The sequence below is a fragment of the Mandrillus leucophaeus genome, unplaced genomic scaffold (assembly GCF_000951045.1).
Source record: "Mandrillus leucophaeus isolate KB7577 unplaced genomic scaffold, Mleu.le_1.0 Scaffold611, whole genome shotgun sequence".
In the NCBI taxonomy this organism is placed as follows: domain Eukaryota; kingdom Metazoa; phylum Chordata; class Mammalia; order Primates; family Cercopithecidae; genus Mandrillus; species Mandrillus leucophaeus.
The window spans coordinates 1,346,670-1,369,754 of NW_012106598.1; the positions used below are offsets into that span (position 1 = coordinate 1,346,670).

Below are 23,085 nucleotides of genomic sequence, written 5' to 3' on the forward strand. Positions count from 1 at the left end.
AAAAAAAAAATGTATTATATTGTAGGGTTTACAATATTTGTGAAAACAAAGTGTATGCTAACAATACCACAAAGCCCATAAAGGGAGAATGGAAGAAAGGATTTTATACTATACTTAAAAATGCTATATCACTTGAGGGTAGAATGTAAAATGTTAGAGATTTATATTATAAGCCCTATAGCAGCCACTAAATAACAAAACAAAGAGTTATAGCTAATAAACCAAGGAAAAAGGTAAAGTTATTTAAAAAAAAAAAAACACTGTATTAATCCAAAAAAGGCAGAAATAGAGAAACATGGGACAAAGGACAGCTGGGACAAATAGAAAAAAAATACAATAATGAACTGAAGTCTACCCATATCAGCAATCACATTAAATATAAATGTTGAAACAATCTCAATGAAAAGGCAGATATTGTCAGAGTAGATAAAAAAGCAAGACTGACCTATATGTTGCCTATAGGAAACATACATTAAAAGTAAATATACAAATAGGTTAAAAGTAAAAGGATGATAGAAAGACAAAGTCTTGTCAAGATATTGGTTCTTTCCAACTTGTTCTAAAGATTCATCACAATTCACAAAAAGTAAACGTCCCTGCAAGATATTTTGTAATATCAACAAAGATTCTGAAGTTTATATGGAGAGGCAAAAGACCCAGAATAGCCAACACAATATTGGGGGACAAGAAAAAAGTAAACCTGATACTGCTCAACTTCAAGACTTACTATAAATCTACAATAATCAAGACTGATATTGATGAGAGAATCAATAAATAGAACAATGGAATTGAATAGAGAGCTCATAAATAGACCCATGTGAATATAGTTAACTAATCTTTGACAAATAAGCAAAGGCAATGTAATGAGGAAAAGATAGTCTTTTCAACAAATGATACTGGAATAATTGGATATCCATATATAAAAAGATGGATCTAGACAAAGACTTTACACCCTTCACAAACATTAACTCAAAATGGATCATAGGCTTAAATGTAAAATCCAAAACTATAAAACTAGAAGAGTTAAAAAAAGAAAAAGAAAGAAAATCTAGATGACCTGGGATTTGGCAATAACTTTTAGATGCAACACCAGAACCACAATCTATGAAATAAAGAATCGATGAGCTGGTGTTTACTGAAATTAAAGACTTCTGCTTTGCAAAAGACATTGTCAAGAGAATGAGAAGACAAACCACAGATGGGCAGAAAATATTTGCAAAAGACATATTTAATAAAGGACAGTTATCCAAAATACACCAAGAATTTTAAAACTGAACATTAAGAAACAAACAACCTGATTTAAAAATGGGCAACAGATCTGAACAAGCATCTCACCAAAAATATACAGATGGCAAATAAGTGTATGAAAAGATGTTTAACATTATATGCCATTAGGGAATTGCAAGTTAAAACAGCAATGAGACATTGATTAGAATGTTGAAAATTCATGACAATGACAACACCAAATGCTGACAAGGATGTGGAGCAACAAGAACTCTCATTCATTGCTGTGGAAATGTAAAATGGTACAGTCACTTTGGAAGGCATTTTGGCAGTTTCTTACAAAACTAAACATACTCTTACCAAACAATACAGTAATAATGCTCCTTGGTATTTACCCAAAGAAGTTGAAAACTTATGTTCATGCAAATATCTGTACATGGTGTTTATAGCAGCTTGATTTATAATTGCCCAAACTTGGAAGCAACCATGATGTCCTTCAGTAGGTGAATAGATAAATAAATGGTGGTACATCCAGACAATAGAATATTATTTGGTGCTAGAGGGAAATGAGCTATTAAGTCATGAAAAGACACAGAGGGAACTTAAATGTATATTCTGACAAGAAGCTTGTCTGAAAGGCTGCATACTTATGATTCCAACTATATGACATTCTAGAAAAGGCAGAACTATAGAGACAGTAAAAAGATCAGTGGTCATCAGGGATTGGGAGGGGGAGAGATGAAAAGGAGGAGTATAAAGGATTTGTAGGGCAGTGAAACTACTCTGCAGGATACTATATGGTGGATACATGTTATACCTTTTTGAAAGCCTGTAGGATGTACAATACCAAGAGTGAACTCTAATGTAAACTATAAACTTTAAGTAACAACAATGTGTCAATGCATGTTCTTGAACGGTAATGAATGTACCACTCTGGGGTGGGATGTTTACAGAGGGGGAGGCTGTATATGTGTGGGGAAGAGGGTACACAGGATACTTCTGTACTTTATAATCACTTTTGCTATGAACCTAAAACTGCTCTAAAAACAATGTCTATTTAAAAAAGAAAAATAATGAAAAAAGATATATCATGCTAACATGAATCAAAATAAAGCTGGAGTGGCTATGTTAGCATCAGACAAAGTAGACTTCAGAGCCAATAGAATCTTCAGGTCTGTTTTATAAAGATAACATGGTCAACTCTTCAGGAGGATGAAGCACACCATATACCTGGTAATATTGATCAAAATGACTGTATTAGTCCATTTTCATGCGGCTGATAAAGACATGACTGAGACTGGGCAATTTACAAAAGAAAGGTTTAATAGACTCACAGTTCCATGTGGCTGGGGAGGCCTCACAGTTGTAGAAGGTGAAAGGCACGTCTCACATGGTGGCAGACAAGAGAAGGGAATGAGAGCCAAGCAAAAGCAGAAACCCCTTATAAAACCATCAGATCTGGTGAGACTTATTTACTACCACAAGAACAGTATGGGGGAAACTGCCTCCATGATTTGATTATCTCCCACCAGATCCCTCCCACACCATGTGGGAATTATGGAAGCTACAATTCAAGATGAGATTTGAGTGGGGACACAACCAAACCATATCATTCTGCCCCTGGCCCCTCCCAAATCTCATGTCCTCACATTTCAAAACCAATCATGCTTTTCCAACAGTCCCCCAAAGTCTTAGTTCATTTCAACATTAACTCAAAAGTACACAGTCCAAAGTCTCATCTGAGACAAGGCAAGTCATTTCTGCCTATAAGCCTGTAAAATCAAAAGCAAGTTATTACTTACTAGATACAATGGGGGTACAGGCATTTGGTAAATAAAGCCACTCCAAATGGGAGCAATTGGCCAAAACAAAGGAGTAAAAGGCCCCATGCAAGTTTGAAATCTAGTGGGGCAGTCAAATCTTAAAGCCCCAAATTGATCTTTGACTCCATGTCTCATATCCAGGTAATGCTGATGCAAGAAGTGGGCTCCCATGGCCTTGGGCAGCTCTGCCCCTGTGGCTTTGCAGGGTGCAGCCTCCCTCCCAGTTGTTTTCACAGGGTGGTGTTGAGCATGGCTTTTCCAGGTGCACAGTGCAAGCTGTTGGTGGATCTACCATTCTGGGTCTGGAGGATGGTGGCCCTCTTCTTCCAGCTCCACTAGGCAGTGCCCCAGTGGGGACTCTCTATAGGGGGACCCACCCCACATTTCCTTTCTGCACTGCCCTAGCAGTGGTTCTCCATGAATGCCTTGCCCCAGCAGCAAACTTCTGTCTGGACATCCAGGCATTTCCATACATGCTCTGAAATTTAGGTGGAGGTTCCCAAACCTCAAGTCTTGACTTCAGGCTCAACACCACAAGGCTTGGGGCTTTCACCCTCTGAAGCCATGGCCTAAGTCATACATTGGCCCCTTTTAGTCATGGCTGGAGCAGCTGGGATGCAGGCACCAAATCCCTAGACTGCACACAGCAGAGGGACCCTGGGCCCAACCCACGAAACCATTTTTTTCTCCTAGGCCTCCAGGCCTGTGATGGGAGGGGCTGCCACAAAGATCTCTGACATGTCCTGGAGACATTTTCCCCATTGTCTTGGTGATTGACATTTGACTCCGTGTTACTTATGCAAATTTCTGCAGCTGGCTTGAATTTCTCCTCAGAAAATGGGATTTTCTTTTCTACCGCATTGTCAGGCTGCAATTTTTCTGAATTTTTATGCTCTGCTTCTCTTACAAAACTGAGTGCCTTTAACAGCACCCATGTCACCTCTTGAATGCTTTGGTGCTTAGAAATTTCTTCCGCCAGATACCCTAAATCATCTGTCTCAAGTTCAAAGTTCCACAAATCTCTAGGGCAGGGACAAAATGCCACCAGTCTCTTTGCTAAAACATAACAAGAGTCACCTTTGCTCCAGTTCCCAACAAGTTCCTCATCTCCATCTGAGACCACCTCAGCCTGAATTTCATTGTCCATATCATTAACAGCAGTTTGGTCAAAGCCATTCAACAAGTCTCTGGGAAGCTCCAAATTGTCTCACATTTTCCTGTCTTCTCCTGAGCCCTCCAAACTATTCCAAACTCTGCCTGTTACCCAGTTTCAAAGTCGCTGCCACATTTTTGGGTATCTTTTCAGCAATGCTCCACTCTACTGGTACCAATTTACTGTATTAGTCCATTTTTGCACTGTTGATAAAGACATACCTGAGACTGGGGAATTTACAAAAGAAAGAGGTTTAATGGACTCACAGTTCCACGTGGATGGGGAGGCCTCACAATCAGGGCAGAAGGTGAAAGGCACATCTCATGTGACAGTAGACAAGAGAAGAGAATGAGAGCCAAATGAAAGGGGTTTTCCCTTATAAAAGCCTCAGATCTTGTAAGACTTATTCACTACCACGAGAACAGTATGGGTGAAACTGCCCCCATGATTCAATTATCTCCCACTGGGTCCCTCCCACAACACGTGGGAATTATGGGAGCTACAACTCAGAATGAGATTTGAGTGGGTACACAGCACAACTGTATCAATGACCAACTCTAAGACACACTCTAATAAAATTGCAGGACTTTATAGAAAAAGAAAAATATTTTGAGCATCTAGAAAAAAGAGTACATGGCATGAAAGAGAAAATTAGATTATTATCACACTTTTTGCCAGAAGAAAATGAAATAACATATTTAAGGTGTTCAAGACAGAAAATGTGAGCCCAAAACTGTGTATTCAGCAAAATTGACTTTCAATATAAAGGGTACAGACATACTGTTTATCAACAACTTAGGGAAACTGGTTCCGTAAGTCCCCCACTAAGAAGTCTTCTACCACACAAACCTTGGGCAACCAAAATAACTAGAGACATCTTCATGGGGAGCATTAAATACACAGTTACTTGTGAAACTAAGATTAAATGAGAGCTAATGATAGAGTAAAGTATGTAGTGGCTCCATGTCCTGACAATGGAGATATAGTACAACTATCTTTTTTAAGTGGGGTGGATCGAGAGATCATATGTAAAACACTTTTAAAATGTTTTTGGTCATAATAATGATGGTAGGATTAGTATTTTATTCTGAGTCTGCTGTGTATGCAATATGGGATAAAACAAATGAGTAACTGTGGGGTAATCTAATTCTATCATCCCTTGTGTCCTTGAGAACAGGAATCTTGGCGTGGAAGAAAGGATATACAGATTAAAGAGGTTAATAAAAGCTCTGTCATCAAATATGCTTTCTCTGCTATATAACAGAGCTGGGGGCTGCTGAGGGACTATATACGTGTATTCCCTCTGCAACCCCCAGCTCCATTCACTGAAAAGGTCTAGAAACAATGATCAATCTAGTAGCAATGGACATCCCTAGCATTCAGACTGATTCTGAAATACCAATTTTTACTCAAAAGATGCAAACCTCCTTAGAGAAATGGCTAATTCCAAATCCAAGTCAGAAAGTGTCCAAGAGGAACGATTTGTCACACCAGTCAGCAAGGAAGCTATTAAAGACTACTAGGGTTCGGCCGGGTGTGGTGGCTCACACCTCTACTCCCAGCACTTTGGGAGGCCAAGGCGGGCAGATCACGAGGTCAGAAGATCGAGACCATCCTGGCTAACAAGGTGAAATCCTGTCTCTACTAAAAATACAAAAATTAGCTGGGCGTGGTGGTGGGCACCTGTAGCCCCAGCTACTTAGGAGGCTGAGGCAGGAGAATGGCATGAACCTGGGAAATGGAGACTTATAGTGAGCCGAGATCGCATCACTGCACTCCAGCCTGGGTGAGAGAGCGAGACTCCATCTCCAAAACAAACAAACAAACAAACAAAAAAACTACTAGAGTTCTGACAAAAGAACTCAACAGCCAAATTGTAGAGAATCCCATATCAAAAGATAGGAAAAGTTTAGCTTCAACAACAATAATTTCAAGGGACTGAAAGTCATTACACATGTTTAAATCCACAATTCACAATGGTCTTTAAAATTTTTGAAAGAATTAGTCATCTAAAGAGGAGGTAGGCTCTTGATTTATCCTGCTTTCCCCATATGAACTGTACCTATGAGCATACATACAGGTTGAGCATCCCTGATCTGAAAATCTGAAATCCAAAATACTCCAGAATCCAAAACTTTCTGAGCTCCAACAGGATGCAACAAGTAAATGACAATGGCATTGTTAACACTGCAGAAAAAATGCCTGTGGATGACGTGGTGAAAATGTGTGGTGGGCTTATTGAAGGACTATAGCAGTGTGCATTCACCACAGAACAAGAAATAAAGGCAGTTTATAACACCAAAGAGAGACTTGCAAGACAAAAACTGCAATTAATGCAGCAGATGACAAGGAAATATTTTAAAGTCATCCAGCAGAATGTTTTCTCATCCCTAGCAGACCTATATCCTGGTCCCTCAACTATTTCTAATGTTCCTTCTTACCTAAAAGAAAAAAAAAAAGCAATGTACAATAACCTTTTAATCAAAATACAGCCTTGTAAGTGGAGACTGAAGTCTACCTTTGTTGCTACTGCTGTTTCATAGCTGATGCATGTATTCTGGTGATGCTACTGTGCCGCTTAGTTACCCTGAACACATATTTTTTCACTGTATCAGTGATAAACTTTTTGCTAAGTATTTATGCATGAATAAGTGTGGGAAAATGATTGCTTATTGGTAGCATATACATTCAGAGTCAGGAATGATAGTGATGCCAGGCAACCACTGATTGTCCATATGGATGGCTGAGATAGTGATTCTTTGCTTTCTGATGATTCAATGTACACACATTTTGTTTCATGCACAAAATTATTTAAAATGTTATATAAAATTACATTCAGATTATGTGTATAAGGTGTATATGAAACATAGGCGGGGTGTGGTAGCTCATGCCTATAATCCTAGCAATTTGGGAGGCAGAGACGGGAAGACCACTTGAGCCCAGGAGGACAAGACCAACCTGGGCAACATAGGGAGACCCTATTTCTACAAAAAAAAAAAAAGAAAGAAAGAAAGAAAAATTATCTGGGTGTGGTTGTGCATGCCTGTGGTCCCAGCTACTTGGGAGGCTGAGGCGGGAGGGTCACTTGAGCCAGGGATGTCGAGGCTGCAGTGAGCTGTCATTGCACCACTGCCCTCCAGCCTGGGTGACAGAGTGAGACCCTGTCTCTAAATAAAAAAAAATAATAATAATGTATATATGAAACATAAATGAATTTTGTGTTTAGACTTGGGTATATGCAAATATTTCAAAATCCAAAAAACTTTGAAATCTGAAACACTTCTGGTCTTAACCATTTCAGATGAGGGATGTTCAACATGTAGCAGATGAAGGCAATAGTCTCTCTATAAAAGCATTTCCCAATTGATAAATGAAAATTAGGATATCACCAACTTGCAATTTCCAATGAATGAACAAATATAGGTAGATATAGTAGATATAGTATAGGTAGATATAATAGGTATAGGTATAGAGACCAAAGGAACCATGAGGAGAGGTATGGGAAAAACATACTTTTGCTGTTCTCTTGGCAGACAAAAATGATAGTGACCACTGCCACTGCACTCCAGCCTGGGCAACATAACAAGATTCAACTCTAAAAATATATATATTTTTAAAAAAGAACTCATAGAGCTACAGAGCAATAGCTCAGCACTGTTTGGGGGCAGGCCTGAGCCTGTGTGCCTCCCTTCCCTTGGTGTGGTGTCCTGAAGGGAGGATCTGATCTGGTCTTTATCTCACCATTCATTTATGAAGAGCCCCTACTGGAAAGAAAAGCTCAACCAGGTGGAATTTCAAATCAATTTACTTTCAAGGTTAACTTTCCTCAAGTCTGGTCTACCCATGGTTGTCTTGTTTTAGGCCCTAAGTCCCAGTCCAATTAGTTGGAGCCAGGGTAATGGAGTTAATTTTACTGGAAGCACCATTTAGGAAGGGCTTCTTGGGCAGATTTTTCTACCTTCCTCCTCCAAGGGTTAAGCTCTCGCCAATGAGACTTCTGAGAAGTTTTAAAAGAAGAGGACACACCCTCCTCTCCTTCCTTCACCAGCTTCCAGAAACAATAATATGGTGGACTCCTACAGCCATCTTAGAACATGAGGATGAGACGTTTAAAGGGAAGGCAGAGCAGAGAACTAGGGGAACTAGCTGTGTCAGACTGTGCTGGCCTCAGACTACCTACCTCTAGATTTGTGTGAAACCGAAAGAAACCACAGTTATTTGGAGGTTTTCTGTTATATGTAATTGACTATTTTCCTCATTATTATAACCCCCATACATTCCAATCTAGTAAAATAGGCAAATCCTGGGCTCTTTCTCCTAAGGACATCACCAAATGGCTGTCTAAACTGATAAACACAGAGAACTATGGCGAGTAATGGCAGCAGGTATTAGTTTTGCAGGGGTGTATTTTCTTTCCTCTTTTTTTTTTTTTGAGATGAAGTCTGGCTCTGTCACCCAGGCTGGAGTGCGGTGGTGCGATCTCACCTCAGTGCAACCTCCACCTGCCGGGTTCAAGCGATTCTCCTGCCTCAGCCTCCTGAGCAGCTGGGATTACAGGCGCCTGCCACCACGCCTGGCTAATTTTTGTATTATGGTAGAAACAGGGTTTCACCATGTTGACCAGGCTGGTCTCGAACTCCTGACCTCAGGTGACCCACCTGCCTCAACCTCCCAAAGTGCTGGGATTACAGGTGTGAGCCACAGCGACTGGCCAAGAGTGTCACTATTTCAATAGGAATCTTTCAGACACTCAATGCCCTAGGCCTAGGTAATTAACCTCTGTGGTAGACACTTTTATTTGCCTTTACAGCATTCATTCTCCCTTGCCAACAAAGTGCTAATTTTGTTCTGGTGTGAAGTGTCTGTGTGCTAAGATGAGGCTGGAATTTTCTCTCTCTCCACATGGCTACTTATACCTACTCCTCTCTGTGTGTCTGGTTCATTCTTCTTGCTCTGTTGTACAACTTTCTTTGCTTCTCCATGCATGTGGCAGAAAATGGCTTTGCCCAAGCTCTCCAACTGACATGCACCATACAGACTAGCTGTTTCTGAACCACAATTCTAAATTTCTGAGAGAGTGGTATTGGCTCTGCTTTAGTTAAGTACGTTCCTCTGATCCAATAAACTGGGTCGAGGAGGGCTGTGTAATACCTACATGATAGCAACTGCTGGGGGCAACTCCAAGAGAAGTTTGGGTGTAGCACTCAGAGAAGTGCAGGAACTGGGCAGACACCCCAAGAGGGCATCTGCTATAAGCTTGACTGCAGTTGATACATACTAGCTTCCTGGTCCCCATAGCTATACTCCCAAGGCTGTGATCTTACTGAGGCCAGGGCCCAGAAGGGTTGCTGCCCAGTATAGATACTGCAGAAGGATCACCAGATATTGTAGGTAGACAAGATGGATGTAATACCCATCAATGCCAATCACCAAATCTTTCTAGCTCTCTGCTTTCTGGGTGGGTAGAATTTTATTTCCTGGTCCCCTGAGGTTGGATGGCACTATGTAACCAGTTCTGTCATTGTGGCATTTAATTACTGGTGAAGGGGCTTCTAAGATGGTTCTTTCCTTCTTCCATGATCATTGGTAATATTTCAGATGATGATTGCTCCATCAGTCGGATCCTAGTGTAGATATCATAATGCAATGGGCTTGTGATTCATAGAATATAAGCAGAAAGATGTCACTGAGATTTGGGAGTGCTTGTTACTGCAGCCTGCCTATCCTATCGTGGGTGATACCATGCAGATTGGGCTGGGGTTAGCAGCATTGCTGGAAGAAGACACTTGAAGATTCTAAATCACAACCAAGCCTGTCACACAGACTCTTTTTCCTTCCTCTGTTCTGGGTCCTCCTTGAATCCCTTGTCCCTACTTCAGAAAGAAAAGTGCTATTTCCTAGTAGTGAAAGCATCAAGAAGCAATAAAGTTGAGAGTTTCTTTCTTGCTTGGGCAGGGGTGGTGCCCAGAGGTGTGCCGGACACATGGATAGAGTTTTGTTAGGGGAGTTTGGTGCTCACACCAGACTCAGAGAGAGCTGTCCCTTAGCTGAGACTCAGCTTAGTTTGCAAAAGGACAGAGCCCAGGATAGGGGGCACAGCTTAGGATAGGGGGCACAGCTTAGCTCTAAACTACCAGGTAAGGATCCGAATGCTGTCCCCTTTCCTGCAAAAGTCATGGAAGACAGGCTGAGGAGTCTGGAAAGCGAAGCTGAAAGCCAGGGTTGCTCCAGTACATGCAGATCCCAAATGTGGGAATGCTATGTGATGATTTTATGAAATACAAAAGTCAAATGAATTTTTCATGAAGAAGTTATCTTCCCAAGATGCAATAATGGAAAATTCCTTTCAAGAACTGGTGTTTAGACCTCACAAAAATGCGCGGCAAATTGCATTGTGATTTATTTGTCAATGTTTTTATAGGTTAGGCGTTACTTTCTACCCCACAGCTGGAGTCAATTTTTAATATTTAAAAGTGGAAAGAAAGCAAAACCTAAACACATCCAGAGCTGTCTGTTTTAGATTGAGCTTTTCCCAAACAGTGATGTTTAGAACTGAACCCTGAGCCTGGTCGGTCTGTGGCCAGCTGGCACTTACTTCCCTGCAACATAGAATTAAAGTATCTGGAACTGGGCAGATTACATATAAGACCTCCTAAATTATAATTGGTGGGTCTGGTGTTTATAACCATTTTCAAGTGCACATAGCCTGTCTGCCCTCTCAATTGAAGAAGGAAAGAGTCTTTGTACTTTTTATTCTGGGTTTTCCTTCATGCCCTGAGCTTAAGATGCCATGAACATAATTTTCAAGTCCAGTGGGTTCTGGCCTTATTAGATGACTGGATTAGCAGGGATCCAGCACTCCAATCAACTATAGAGATGCAAATTGGGTCTCCAGACTTTGACTCCTAAGGAGCCTAGTTTGGAAATGACCCAGGGTTCACCTGCCTGGGTCTCCAGGTAAAACGAGGATGTTGGCCTTGAACATGGGTTCCCATAGCAAGGATTCTAATCTCAAAAGAGATCAAGCCTTGAAGCTTAATCCCATTATCTTGAGCCAAGTGTCCAGGCTGTAATGGGAGTCTCATTTTTACAGAATGGTGCTCCCAGAAGCACGGGATTCATACCTCAGTGCATAGCACACTGTACCTCATGCTTAACTGCAGCCACCATGGTTGGAGGCGTAAGGCTGGCACTGGCACTGGACTTGGCTGAGGCTGTCATGTGTGTGCTTACTAATAAAGGACTTCGTAACACACAACATCTGGAAGGAGGAAAAACAACTGTAACTGTGATAGGCAGATCCCCTTTGGGTAAAACGTTGATACCCTTCTAATGGAGGGCATGTTTCTCTTTGCCTTCTCCTTTCTGCTTCCTCCTGATAATTTAGCCAAGGGCCACAAGAGTTGACCCATTTCCAAATGTGTGCGTGGGTCCACCTGAATCTGCCAGTGGGGGGCCTTTGAAGCTGTGAACAACACCCCCTCGTCAGACTTTGAGACGTATCAACCCCTTAAGAGACAAGCTTCAGGTTATAAGGAGCCTCCGCAAAGCATGGAAATGTCAGATGTACAAGTATCTGCGGCTCAGCTTCAGCTACTGTGGCCTTTCCCCAGGACCCATGCCCAGGGTCCTCATCCTGAACCCCAGAATCAACAGACCCCCTTCAATAAACTCCAACATTCTGAACATCAACAAGTGAGGGGATGGGGAAGGGCAGTGATTATTCCAAGGGCAGAGATGCTGTCAGGTTTTGCTCCAAAAAGGATTTCTCGCCTCACAAAAAGAATTTGCCACGGATTTCCTTTTAAAAGTGAACACCCCAAGAACACTCAGCAGATGATTCAGTTTAACGTGCAAATCACCAGGAACACAATGCACGAAGTGAGGTACACGGGCAATAGGGGCCAAGGTGCAGCAGACCTTCCCACCAGCAGGGGGAGCTGTTCCCCTGGGTCAGGCAGCCATGGCAGGTCCAATCACACACCCGTTACCCAATAAAAACACACTGGGGCTTCAAAAGGCAGAAACAGAACTGAACCCTGCTGTCCAGAAAAGACCCCACAGATACCCAGTAGGCTTGTGCTTTATCCTGAAGGCAATGGGGAGCCACGAAGGATTCTGAGGTGTGTGGAGTTGTATCAGGGCTTCCGGTCGTTCTTACCCAGTGCCTGTGACTTCTTTGAGGAATCCATTGCCAGGGATAGTGTTCCCTGCATTTTTGGCTCTTCTTTTAAAATGCATTACAGTGATGATCCATGAGCCACCTTCCAGGGACCCAGGGCAGGTTCAAGGTTAGGGGTGTTTCTCAAGAAGTGCATAGCTTTGTGTGTTGGCTCAGAGGAAAGGTAGGCATGGTTTAGGGGAATGAGAGGCGGGTGACAGGCAGAAATGCAATTGTTTTTTGCTCCAGTAAAGCTCCAAGCCTTCAAACAAGAAGCTTGGCACCAAAAATGGTGCTGTTAGAAAGTTAATGGGCAAGACATTCTGAGAAAGGGTTGTGGAGATAAGCATCAGGAGGAAACAACACTGTTTTAAGTTCTCTGGCATCCAGGAAGTCAAGAAAAGCAGAGCCACCCCTGAGCTGGACTGCAGCGCACACACGCACAGGCTCATGGAATCCAAGCTCTGTCCAGAGACAAACATCGCTCAGAAGCAAATCGAGAGTGACTTTTTTGAAGAAAGAGCTGGGGAAATGGTATTTCCTTCCTGTGCTGAAGAACAGAGTCACGACATTCTGGGGAAGAGATGTGAGCTCCCAGGGGCAAGAACTGGGCACCATCCCTCTATTCCTGCTGAATATTAATAGCCAAAGCAAATATATTGACTTCAGAGAGCTCCAAAAGACAGAGTCACTCAAGAGGAAGTGATGAAAAGGAGAAATGAGTGTTTTCTTGAATACTTTCTACCAGAATCAGGCCACTGTAGTGTCCCTCACTGCAATAGTCTCCTAATGGGTTTGCGCACCTCTGGTCTTGACTTCCTTCTCCCATTCAGCCTCCATAGAGCAGCCAGGAGGATCTTTCTAATCTGATCTGCTTAGAATCCTTCAGCGGCTCCCATACCCCAAATCTTTGATATAAGTCATGAGGCCCTCCAGACTCTCATCTCTGGGGAAATCTCAGAGGCTCATCTCTTGCCACTTCTTGGTCTTGCCCTTTCTGCTCTAATCATTCTGAAACCCTGTAGCTCCCTGAATGTGCCATGTTTCCAGTGGCATGGGAAGGGTAAACAGTACTGGGGACCTTGTAGCTCCCTGAATGTGCTATGTTTTCAGGGGCATGGGAAGGGTAAACAGTACTGGTGACGTTGTAATGTACCTTGTGTCCTTTCTCTTTATCTTGGCTGGAAGTTGCCAAGACTCACATCTTTGAGGAGGCACCATAAACTGGGACATATGGTCTCTTCTGTCCCCTCTTTGCTCTGTCCCTCTATGGTTTTTACTTACCCTCCGGACCTTTGCAAATACTTGGGGGTTCCCCTTTCATCCTTTTCTCTCCATTTTGTCCTTCAAATGTTGAATTAGAAATTATTACATTAGAAAAGCCTGTTCTGACTTCTCAAAACTGGGAGGGACACCCCTGGTATCTCTCTCCCACGTTGCCCTGTGCTTATTTCTCTTGCACCATTTGCACACTGTGTGTAACTCCCTGCAGACCTGCCCATCCCATTCACCCTCTAAACTTGAGCTTCACAAAGGTGGGACCTTCTTCCCTCTGTGTCCCCATGCCTAGTCCAGTGCCTCTCATACTGTGGAAGCTCATTAATATTTCCCGAATGATCATATTCCTTTTTCCCAGACTACTAAGGCCACCATGTCTTTTTGAGCCAATTTCTTTTTTTTTAATCGTTAATTTCCCCAAGCCCCCAACAAACAGTAAGATCCGTTTTTAATGATGCCACAAGCTGGCCTGTAAATGATGCATTCATTGTCAGATACACTTGGCTGTTGTTTGTACTTGTAAGGAATATTCCTCCTTCCTTGAGAGCTCTCACTCGCAGACACTTCCGTTACTTTAATATTTTATGATGCAGCCATTTTGGAAGGCATAAGGGCATCATCTCTGTTTAACTAAATGTCAGAGTAAAGTAGTCAAGGCTAGTGGTTCGCTTGGCATGCCAGTGATTAGATAGCTTTGTTAACAGGCCAGTTGGGCTGGGCTATGTGATTACACGCGCTCAGCTACTTCTGTGCAAAATGATGCATAAACAAATAGAGAGCAGGGATTGCAAAAACATTTTCCAGTGGTGTCAGAGGGTCCCTAAATGTTCAGTTCACTCTCTTCCACCTTCCACATCTGTAGCACCCAAGCTCACAGGACACAAAATCACAAGGCCAAAATTGGGTCTTGTCAGTCTGATAATCTGCTATTTTCACACTCCTGTAGACCCTAAACCCTGCAGAATGTATAAACTAAGATATTAGATTACACTGAGTAGCCCCCTTCCCAACTGAACTGGACAACAGAGAAATTACATCTGACTTTAATGAGTGCTCAGAGGTGGCCAGCACCCTTGGAGGCTGAAGAGCTGCATGCTGGGAGTTCAAGACCCACACACTCTACAGACCAGGCCTTGCCTCCTGCCCACGGTGCCAGAGGTGGTAGCTGCAGAGAAAAAACCGCAGTGCTTCTTTTTAAAACTAGGCATGACCTCCATATATATATTATAGTGTGGTTAAGGGCATAGGCTCTGGTGCTGGGTTGATAGTTTGTAGTTTGTTCTGGCGCTTGATAGTTTTGTAAACCTGTGGGTTACTTAACCTCTCTGTACCTCAGTTTCCTCATCTGTGGCATGGACGTAATAACAATATCTACATTTCATGGTTGTTGAGAGGGTTAATGAAGTACTTAGAACAGTGCCTGACACCTCTGAGCATTACAATAAATTGAGCTGTATTTATGATCTTAACAAAAAGGATGGTCAGGCTTTAACATCTGTTTGGGTTGCCTTGAAGTCATGAGTTTGAAATGCCTGCCTCCCATCCCCTCACTGTGTTAACAACGACAAAGCAGTGTACCTTATATAAATGGCATATATTTCATTGGGACACTGGATGTTTTCACCCCAGGCATGCCAGCTTCTAGAAAGGACTTAGGAACAAGGTGGTTTTGCTGGTCTGATGAGGTTGGAGAGAGCTGCAGGGGCAGGCCTTCAGCATGTGGCCCTGTGGCTTCAGGACAAGGGAGCCACAAGTGAGTTCCGTTGCTTCTTGGCTCAGGGCACCTAGCATTTTGAGCTCAAGCCAGTCCCAAAGGTTTGATGATCTCAGCTGAGTCCTCACTGCCAGCCTGAGTCCTCTGTAAACTGGAACTGGCATTGCAGATGCTGCACAAGCTCCTGGCAGACTCCATTCGGTTGGATTCCAGGTGGCAAATGTCCCTCTGGGGACATTGCAAAAGTGTTCCTTCCTCCCAGAAGGAAGGTAGGTTAACCAATAAAGAAGTGTACCTAGAAGAGAGCAAAGGAGGGTGGAAGAGGGGAAGTTAGGCTCCTTTTAATAGTCAAGAGACCCCTTTGAGAGAATACAGAGGCGAACTTGGGTGAAGCTTGCTCAGTGGGGAGAAGGGAAATGCCCGGTTTGGATCTTCACCGGAGCAAGCACTGACAGGACTTATTGATGGCTTGGATGTGAGGGGGAAGAGAGAGTGGGCTCAAGATTAGCTCCAATGCCTTTTTTTTGAGACACTGGGTGCTGGCGTGCCACTGTCTGCACACTCCCTCTACAGGTTGAGCTGCCGGTCCTGCTTCTATTATTCTATTGGTCAAAGCTACCCTCCCCAAGGTCAAGACAAATCCACTGCCCTTTAGAAGATCCAGAGTGATGGGGGACACTGTAGGGGGACACCTTTACCTGAAGTCAAGTCTGCATCCACGCAGCCTCTAGCTGATTCCCCAGGAGGGTTGCCAGGAATGTCCATCCTTCCCCAGATCTAAGGCAAAGGCTGTTTACAGGAGGGAGCATCCATTTCTTTCACCTCACACAAATTCCTGCAGCACAGGCTTAGAAGCGGGGATGAATGGGGCAAAAGTGTGATGCTTCCACCTGAATTCCTATCACACAGTCACAGCTAAGCCCAGGGCTGTGCAGAAGAGGCCACTGACTTCACTTCCTTAGCCGCACCTCTTCTCTGGGTCTGCTCCCACAGCTGGGCACCTCAGCAACCCAGAAGGATAAATATTCTGCAGGTCTAATTTGGGTCAGCAAATTCCTATTTGCAGAAAATCATTTCAGATCTGACAAGAGGTAGTGATCTGTTTCTAAAAAGCTTTGACACAATCATTATCAGTCTTCTCTCACACATACACTCATACAATGTTATTTACAGTCCAGGAAAGGCTCATGCATTCTGAATGTATACTCCACCCTCTTCACAAACCACTGTAAAATTCTCAAAGCCTACACATGCTTGCAAATAGATCACCTTAAATGGAGCAGGATCTTTGAAGACCCCATGAGTCATGTAGCTAAAATGTCCCCTGGGGAGACCGACTTAGCACATGCATTTTTCTATAACAAATCAAGTTCTGAGCTTTCCATGGCACCCAGCTCGATGCTAGGGAAGGTCCATCTATCTCTGGTGGGGAGCCAGTGGTCAGGAAACCTATGAGGCTAAATGCTATGCCCTTCACCTGGTGGAAATGCAACCCCAGAAAATCACTTAGCAGAATAACAAGGAGACTTACGCTGCTGGAGTAGAAAGAGCAATGGACAAGGATGAAGGGGCCCAGGTTCTGGTACAGGCTCTGCCCTCACTGTGCTCGATCAGGGTCCATGCCTATCATGGGGCCTTTGTTTCCTTGTCTCTGAAAGGAAAGACTAGATCAGATTAAATTAAACAATCCCTAAGTGCCAGATATGTGCAGGGGAAATGTGCTGTAGGAATGAAAAACAGAAAAAAGAAAAAAACAGCCAAATTTCAGCTCCAGTCCTCAAGGAGCATGCAGTCTAGTTGCAGTTGGTTAGCCATGGTACTGCTCAGTTAGAGCTTAAGGCCCCAAGGGGGGCCGAGTGACACCCACCTCTTTTAGCTTTAGGAGGCTAAGCCTCCAAGTCTCATCTCATCCCTCCCTGACTTGAGCAGTCTCAGGTTGAAAGTGATGTCACCACGGAGATTTCACAGCCAGAGGAGGGCCTGAGGACCCCTTCTTCTGCCACTGGCTATTGCTATAGTATGGAACCTCTAAGTTCATACACTCCACCAGACACTCAAGAGTGCGGGGCAGGACAGGAGGGGAGTACAGATGGTCAAGACGCCGCCCTGGCCTGAGCTGTTTTCCAGCGCTGTTCTCCCTGTCACAGTCAGGCCAAACAGACCTCAGCTGGGAAGCCCAGAACTGAGAGAAATCTTAGTGAGTTGGTGGGTGTCACTGTCTGCTGGAGGGCCGCTGTGGGAGGCAGTGAGTCTGGGGCTCCTGGAGGCATCTCCGGACAGCCTGGAGCCTGGATAGTGGGACAAGCAGTTTCCCATGAGGCCTCAGGCTGGAGGGTGGTCTTGGCGTTAGCATCAGGCAGATGCTGGGTCTCACACACAGCGCCTCTCCCTCCCACTCGCCTGCTTTCCATCAGCCGCCCGCTTCCTTCCACATCTGTGCACTCATCATGCACCATGGCTACCTATGAATTCCCACTTGGAAGAAGCAGATGGTGCTTTATAGCCACTGGCTGCCAACTCCCTCTGGGCCCATCTTGAAGTCCCCTGTCCCTCTCCTTCTGCCTCTCACACTGGGTCTCGGGAGGCCTGCCCGTCTCGTTCCCAGGAGGCTGAGCAAGAGCCCCAGTTCCAAGCCATATTCCTCTTCTTTGGTTTCTATTTCCTTAACAGTGACCTCTCTCCAAGGGCAGCCTGCCCCAGGTCTCTCCCTCTGCTCTTCCAAACGCAATTATGTGGCTATCACTAGCTTAATACCAGGACTTGGATTCCTTTAGCTCTTAGCCTGCTGATTCTCCATCTTCCCCCACCCCCATGCCAGATTCGTTCTCTGCCTCCCTAGGGGGAGAGGAGGTTGGGGATGCGGGGTGACTCCTGTGGACTACATCTCCCAGAATGCCTCGTACTTGGCTTCCAGTTGGACTTAGCCAATGGGAGGCACCTAGAAGAGGTTAGCAGCTGGGAGGAAAGATAGCTCACGGTATTTCTTCTCACTGATTTTCTACCCTCTCCCTGCTTTGGTGTCATGTACTGGTCTTAGGTGCTGCCCTCTATGACTGCAGTTGCCACCAGGCATCCTCTCCTCCGGAGTTTCCGTTTTTACTGGGACACAATTACACTGTTTTTCTCCTCCCCCCTTTAGCCTTAGGGTGGTAATGACTTTCGCTGTTGCTCCTCTCCAGCGCCTCACCGTCCCGGTGCGTTCCCACAACCCTGCCCACACCGCTGTAAATAGTCTTTTTATGTACCTGTCTGAGCCTTCTGGGGTGAATGTGACCATACTTAAACGCAATAGTCTTATAGCTTTCATTTCAGAGTTTGACTCACAGCACTTTAGAAATTATGTAATTTTTTCCCACCAAGATCACTGGAGTGGATGCTTTGCTTTTAATATCACGCTTACTACAAGTTCTAGACGAACGCTAGAAAGGTTAAATTCCTTGATAAAGCCAGGGGAAGAAAAGACACTGTCTCGGAGACAAGATAAAAAGGTCCTACAAGAACAGCAAGAAGTTGTTCCCATGATTGATGACATTCCTGATTCTAACTCCTTGATGAAGAGAAGGGAGGGAGAGCCAGGCTCTGGAAGAAGAGAGTGAGACAGAGTGACCCCAGGTACGCTCATTTTTAAAAGGAAAAAACACCCTGAAAGAAGCCATGTGCCTGCCACCACAATTGAACAAATGCTTACTTGTAAATTTTTACTTCAGATCTTTTTAAAAAGAAATAAAACATTACAGAATTAAAATACCTCATGTCCTCACACCAGTCCTGTTCCCCTTCCTCCCTCCTTCCACCCTATGATGGTTTCCCTGTGTCCCAGTTCATGTCTTTATATTTTCACCACACATGCATGTATTGATAAACAATATATAACATTGTTCCATGTTTTTTGTTTCAAAAATGCATCATCCTATACATAATATTCTGCAACTTGCCTTTATCACTCAAAATTGTGTATTCTAGATCTAGCTATATTGATATGTGTAGATTGGCTTCATGCCTTCTAGTTGCTGTACAGTAATTCATCATGTGGACTTATTTGTTTTACTCATATCCTCAGTTGTGGGCATTTTGTGGTTTTCATTTTTTTTTTGTTTCTATAAGCAGTATTTATAAAACATGTACAAGAATTTCCCTAAGATATAACCTAGAAGAGGAGAGTTCAGTCATTGGGTACGAGTATTTGCAATTTTATTAGATGTTACCAAAATTGTTCTTTAAAATAGTTTTTCCTACCTGCTGAATTCTTGTTTCCGTATATTTTCACCAATACTTTGTATTGCTGTGATTTTCTATTTTTACCAAGCTAATAATGTGCAATTGAATTTCCTTGTTTAAACCAAATACCCTCACTTACTGTTGAGGCCCAGACATCTTTTCACATGTATATTGGACATTCAGGGTTCTTCTGTGAGTTGTTGGCTTATAGTCTTCATTTTTCTATTGGAATCTTTGTCCTTTAAAATATTGACTTAAGGAAATTCTTTATATTTTTTGAATATTAATCCTTTTTAACTTGCTTTTTACTTTTCCAGAAGTTTAAAATTTTAACATTTTCCTTTATGATTTCTGACATTAATGTCTTATCTCCATACCATAAAAACATTCTCTTGAGCATTTAAGTCCTTAAGCCGTCTGAAGTTTATTTTTAATTGTGGTGTGAGGTAGGGATCTAATGTTTTTGTTTTTGTTTTCCACAGAGGAAGCCAACATACTTACTGAATGGTTCAGTTTGTCCACTAATTTATAATGCCTCCTTTATCATAAACTAAGCTCCATTTTATGGTGGATCTATTTCTGGGCTTTCCATTCTGTTTTACTGATCTATCTGTCTATTCCTGCTCCACCCACCCCCAACTGGCTTCAGCTGAGACTGTTGCCTAAAACCCATGGCTTTCTATTCTGACTCCCATCTCCAACATCGGCCTCCCCAATTTTGCCCTGCACACATCTACTAGACCTATCTTTCCAAGAGTCATCATTGCCTAATGTATTGCATGCCCACTGTGTGCTAGGCAGCATGCCAACTACACATGCATTGTTCATTTGTTTGTCACTGCCCTGTAAGTCAATGCCTATATTGCCAATCAGGACATCAAGGCTCAGAAATTGAGTAACTTTCCCATGTCACACAGCTAGTAAAAGACAAAGTAGAGCCTGGAACTCAGGTCTGCCTCCAAAGTGTTGGTGGCTCTCCATTTCCATTTTCCAGCATTCTCTACCTCTACAATCCTACCATCTGTAAAATGGGGATATTCATCCCTCCCTCTCAGGGTTGTTATAAGAATTGTGTGAGATTAGATATGTGAAAGCATTTAGCACAATGCCTAGCCCATAATAAGTATTCAATAATTGTCAGCCAAATTTGAATAAGAAGCAGGCAGCAGTTGCTAAAAGTTTTCTTAAAAAGTCAAACCTTACCCCAGCCCTTCTATCCTGGCTTTAAAATCCCAGCAGGAGATGAGTGAGTCAGTGGGGGTGAGTGACTAGGGATAGAAGTAATCTTTGGATCGCTTCCCCTTCCACTCTTCTTCTGGTTAGAGGCTCCCAAGGGCAACAGGAAGACCAGAATGTGGGAAGCTGATGAGGATGGGAAACTCTTAGAAATCATACTGAGTCCCTGCTGAACCTCAGGGGCTGCAGGCCAACCACCGTTCTGAAGTTCTGGACTTGCACAGCAAGCCTGACTATTGAATGGCCATCATGACCCAGATTTCACATCTCCAGGCACCCGGGGCTGGAGAGGGGTTTCTGCCTCCCTGTTTAGGCTGCCTAGACTAAGGCTATAGCCAGAGTCCCCTCCTCTTTAGTGACTGCCATGTCAACAAGGCAACTGTAGACCTCCCTCAAAGAAGGCAGGTGAAAGAAGACAGCCTTTCCGGGCAACTCTCTGGCTAGTGGGAAGCACATTGATGAAGGAAGCCAATTTACTTGAAAAATCAGCACCAGCATACAGGCTGCCTTTAAGGCTGGAGGATTATGGCCACTTGCAATTTTCTTGCTAACTAAAGTTTTCGTAGGAAAAGCAAACACGTATCTACACATGTACGTATGAACTTGCACACTGATTCTATTTCAGAAGCAGTGGGCTGAATGCTTTGGTTGCTGGCTTTCTTTGACTCCACCACTCACATCTGCGCTGTGTCATTGACAGCTCTGGTCATGGCCCCAGGGCACTCTGCAGGGGTCAGAATAACAGAGAAAAACAGCAGTGGGGAGGACAGCACACTCTCTCCCTTGTTTGACTTGGAACTCCTGCCTGAGTCTTGCAAGAAGCAATATGTTGAATTTTAAAAGAGGCAAAAGCTACGTCAGTTACTGAGAGAGAAATCTGAAAGAGCTATAGCCTATCTTCCTTTGCTGGGGTCTGGCCTGGGGTACGGAGGCAGGTGCTCACCGCCATGGGAGTCCTCTGAAAACTGACTTACTTGGAAAGGGCAGGACTTCTCGCTGAAACAGTCTCTACAGTTTCTCAAAACCGGGTGGGAACCCTGGGCCCCCATAACATGTCTACATGGTGGAATAAGGGACATCCAACCCGCATTTAAGATTGCAGAGATTTGAAGGAGAAGCTGTTCATTATAGAAGTATAAAGGGGCTCCCGTTCCTTGACATGCTAACACGGGAGCACACAGGTTCCCACACAAACCCCTAACACATGGCAGGTGACTTTCATATACACCCACACCTCCATGGACATGTCCAGGGTTACGTTAGGTCAAAACTAGGGAATGGCAGCTACAACTGTACCTGTGTCTCCTGCATTCACAAAAGCGTGTCAGAACAAAGGTAAGTTCCAGTAATGTAACAGCAAAGGAAATCACAATTATCATGCTTGATTGTTTGTCACAGATGAATTGTGATGGTGCCATCACATCTGATGGTGCCATCTTGGAGACAGCAGACCTGATTTCCAGCCTTGGTCCTGGCTGTAACTTGGTGACCTTAGGTAGGGCCTCTCAGAACACTGAGCTCTTCATCTGTGAAAGAGTGAGGTTGGGGCTGATGGCCTCAAGGGCACTAGCATCACTAACATTCTCTAGGTCAAGCTCCTATTGCACTTTGCGCTACTGGACATATCTGAAGTCCCTGGAAATGAGGATGTACCAGAATTTCCAACTCTCTCAGTATTCCTGCTGGGTCCTGCAACCGTTCTCCAGTGAAAGTTTCCTGCTCCCTTGATTACCAAATATCCTCTTCATCTCCATCCCTTCCCCCTAATATTCTGTCCTCAGGAAAGGATGTGATAATTGTGTGCCCACTAAGTATCTATTACTAAAGCGGGAGGAAGAATTACCTCTTAACAGAATGAAGCTTTGAACCAAAGGAGTGAAGCCCTAATTGCATAATTGCAGCTGGTGAGTTGAAGGGGAAGATATTGGGGAGTTAGGACCCTAACCACATAGATGCCTATTCTATTGCTGAGGTCTAAAACCCCACCATTAGTAACTAAGTTCTTTTACTAAAACGATTAAGGATCTTCTCCCCACAAAAGCAATGTATTAAAATTCAGCAGTCATTAAAGGCCTTGGTAGGAAGGAGTTTTTCTGATTTTTTTGTGTGTATTTTTAATATAGGGGTTCAGGGGAGGTAAATGTGAAGGTTGGGCAGAAGCCTAGGTGGTTTAGTAGCTGGAGGAAGTACAACGAATGTCCTGAAGGGGAAACAACCAAAGGGTAGGCCTGGGACTCCTGAAAATAAGTTTCATGTGCCCTACAATTGTGATGAGGGC

The 23,085-nt window shown here is 43.6% G+C and overlaps 1 protein-coding gene across 1 annotated transcript in view; it reads right to left on the reverse strand.

The window, feature by feature from the left end:
• The window catches only part of NIPAL2 (NIPA-like domain containing 2), a 185,822-nt gene extending 168,013 nt beyond the window's left edge, over positions 1 to 17,809 (reverse strand). The window contains exon 1 of the mRNA XM_012000020.1: positions 17,516 to 17,809. Within this exon, the coding sequence (XP_011855410.1) occupies positions 17,516 to 17,809 (294 nt within the window). The remainder of the gene's footprint in view (positions 1 to 17,515) is intronic.
• Between the last annotated feature and the right edge of the window lie 5,276 nt (positions 17,810 to 23,085).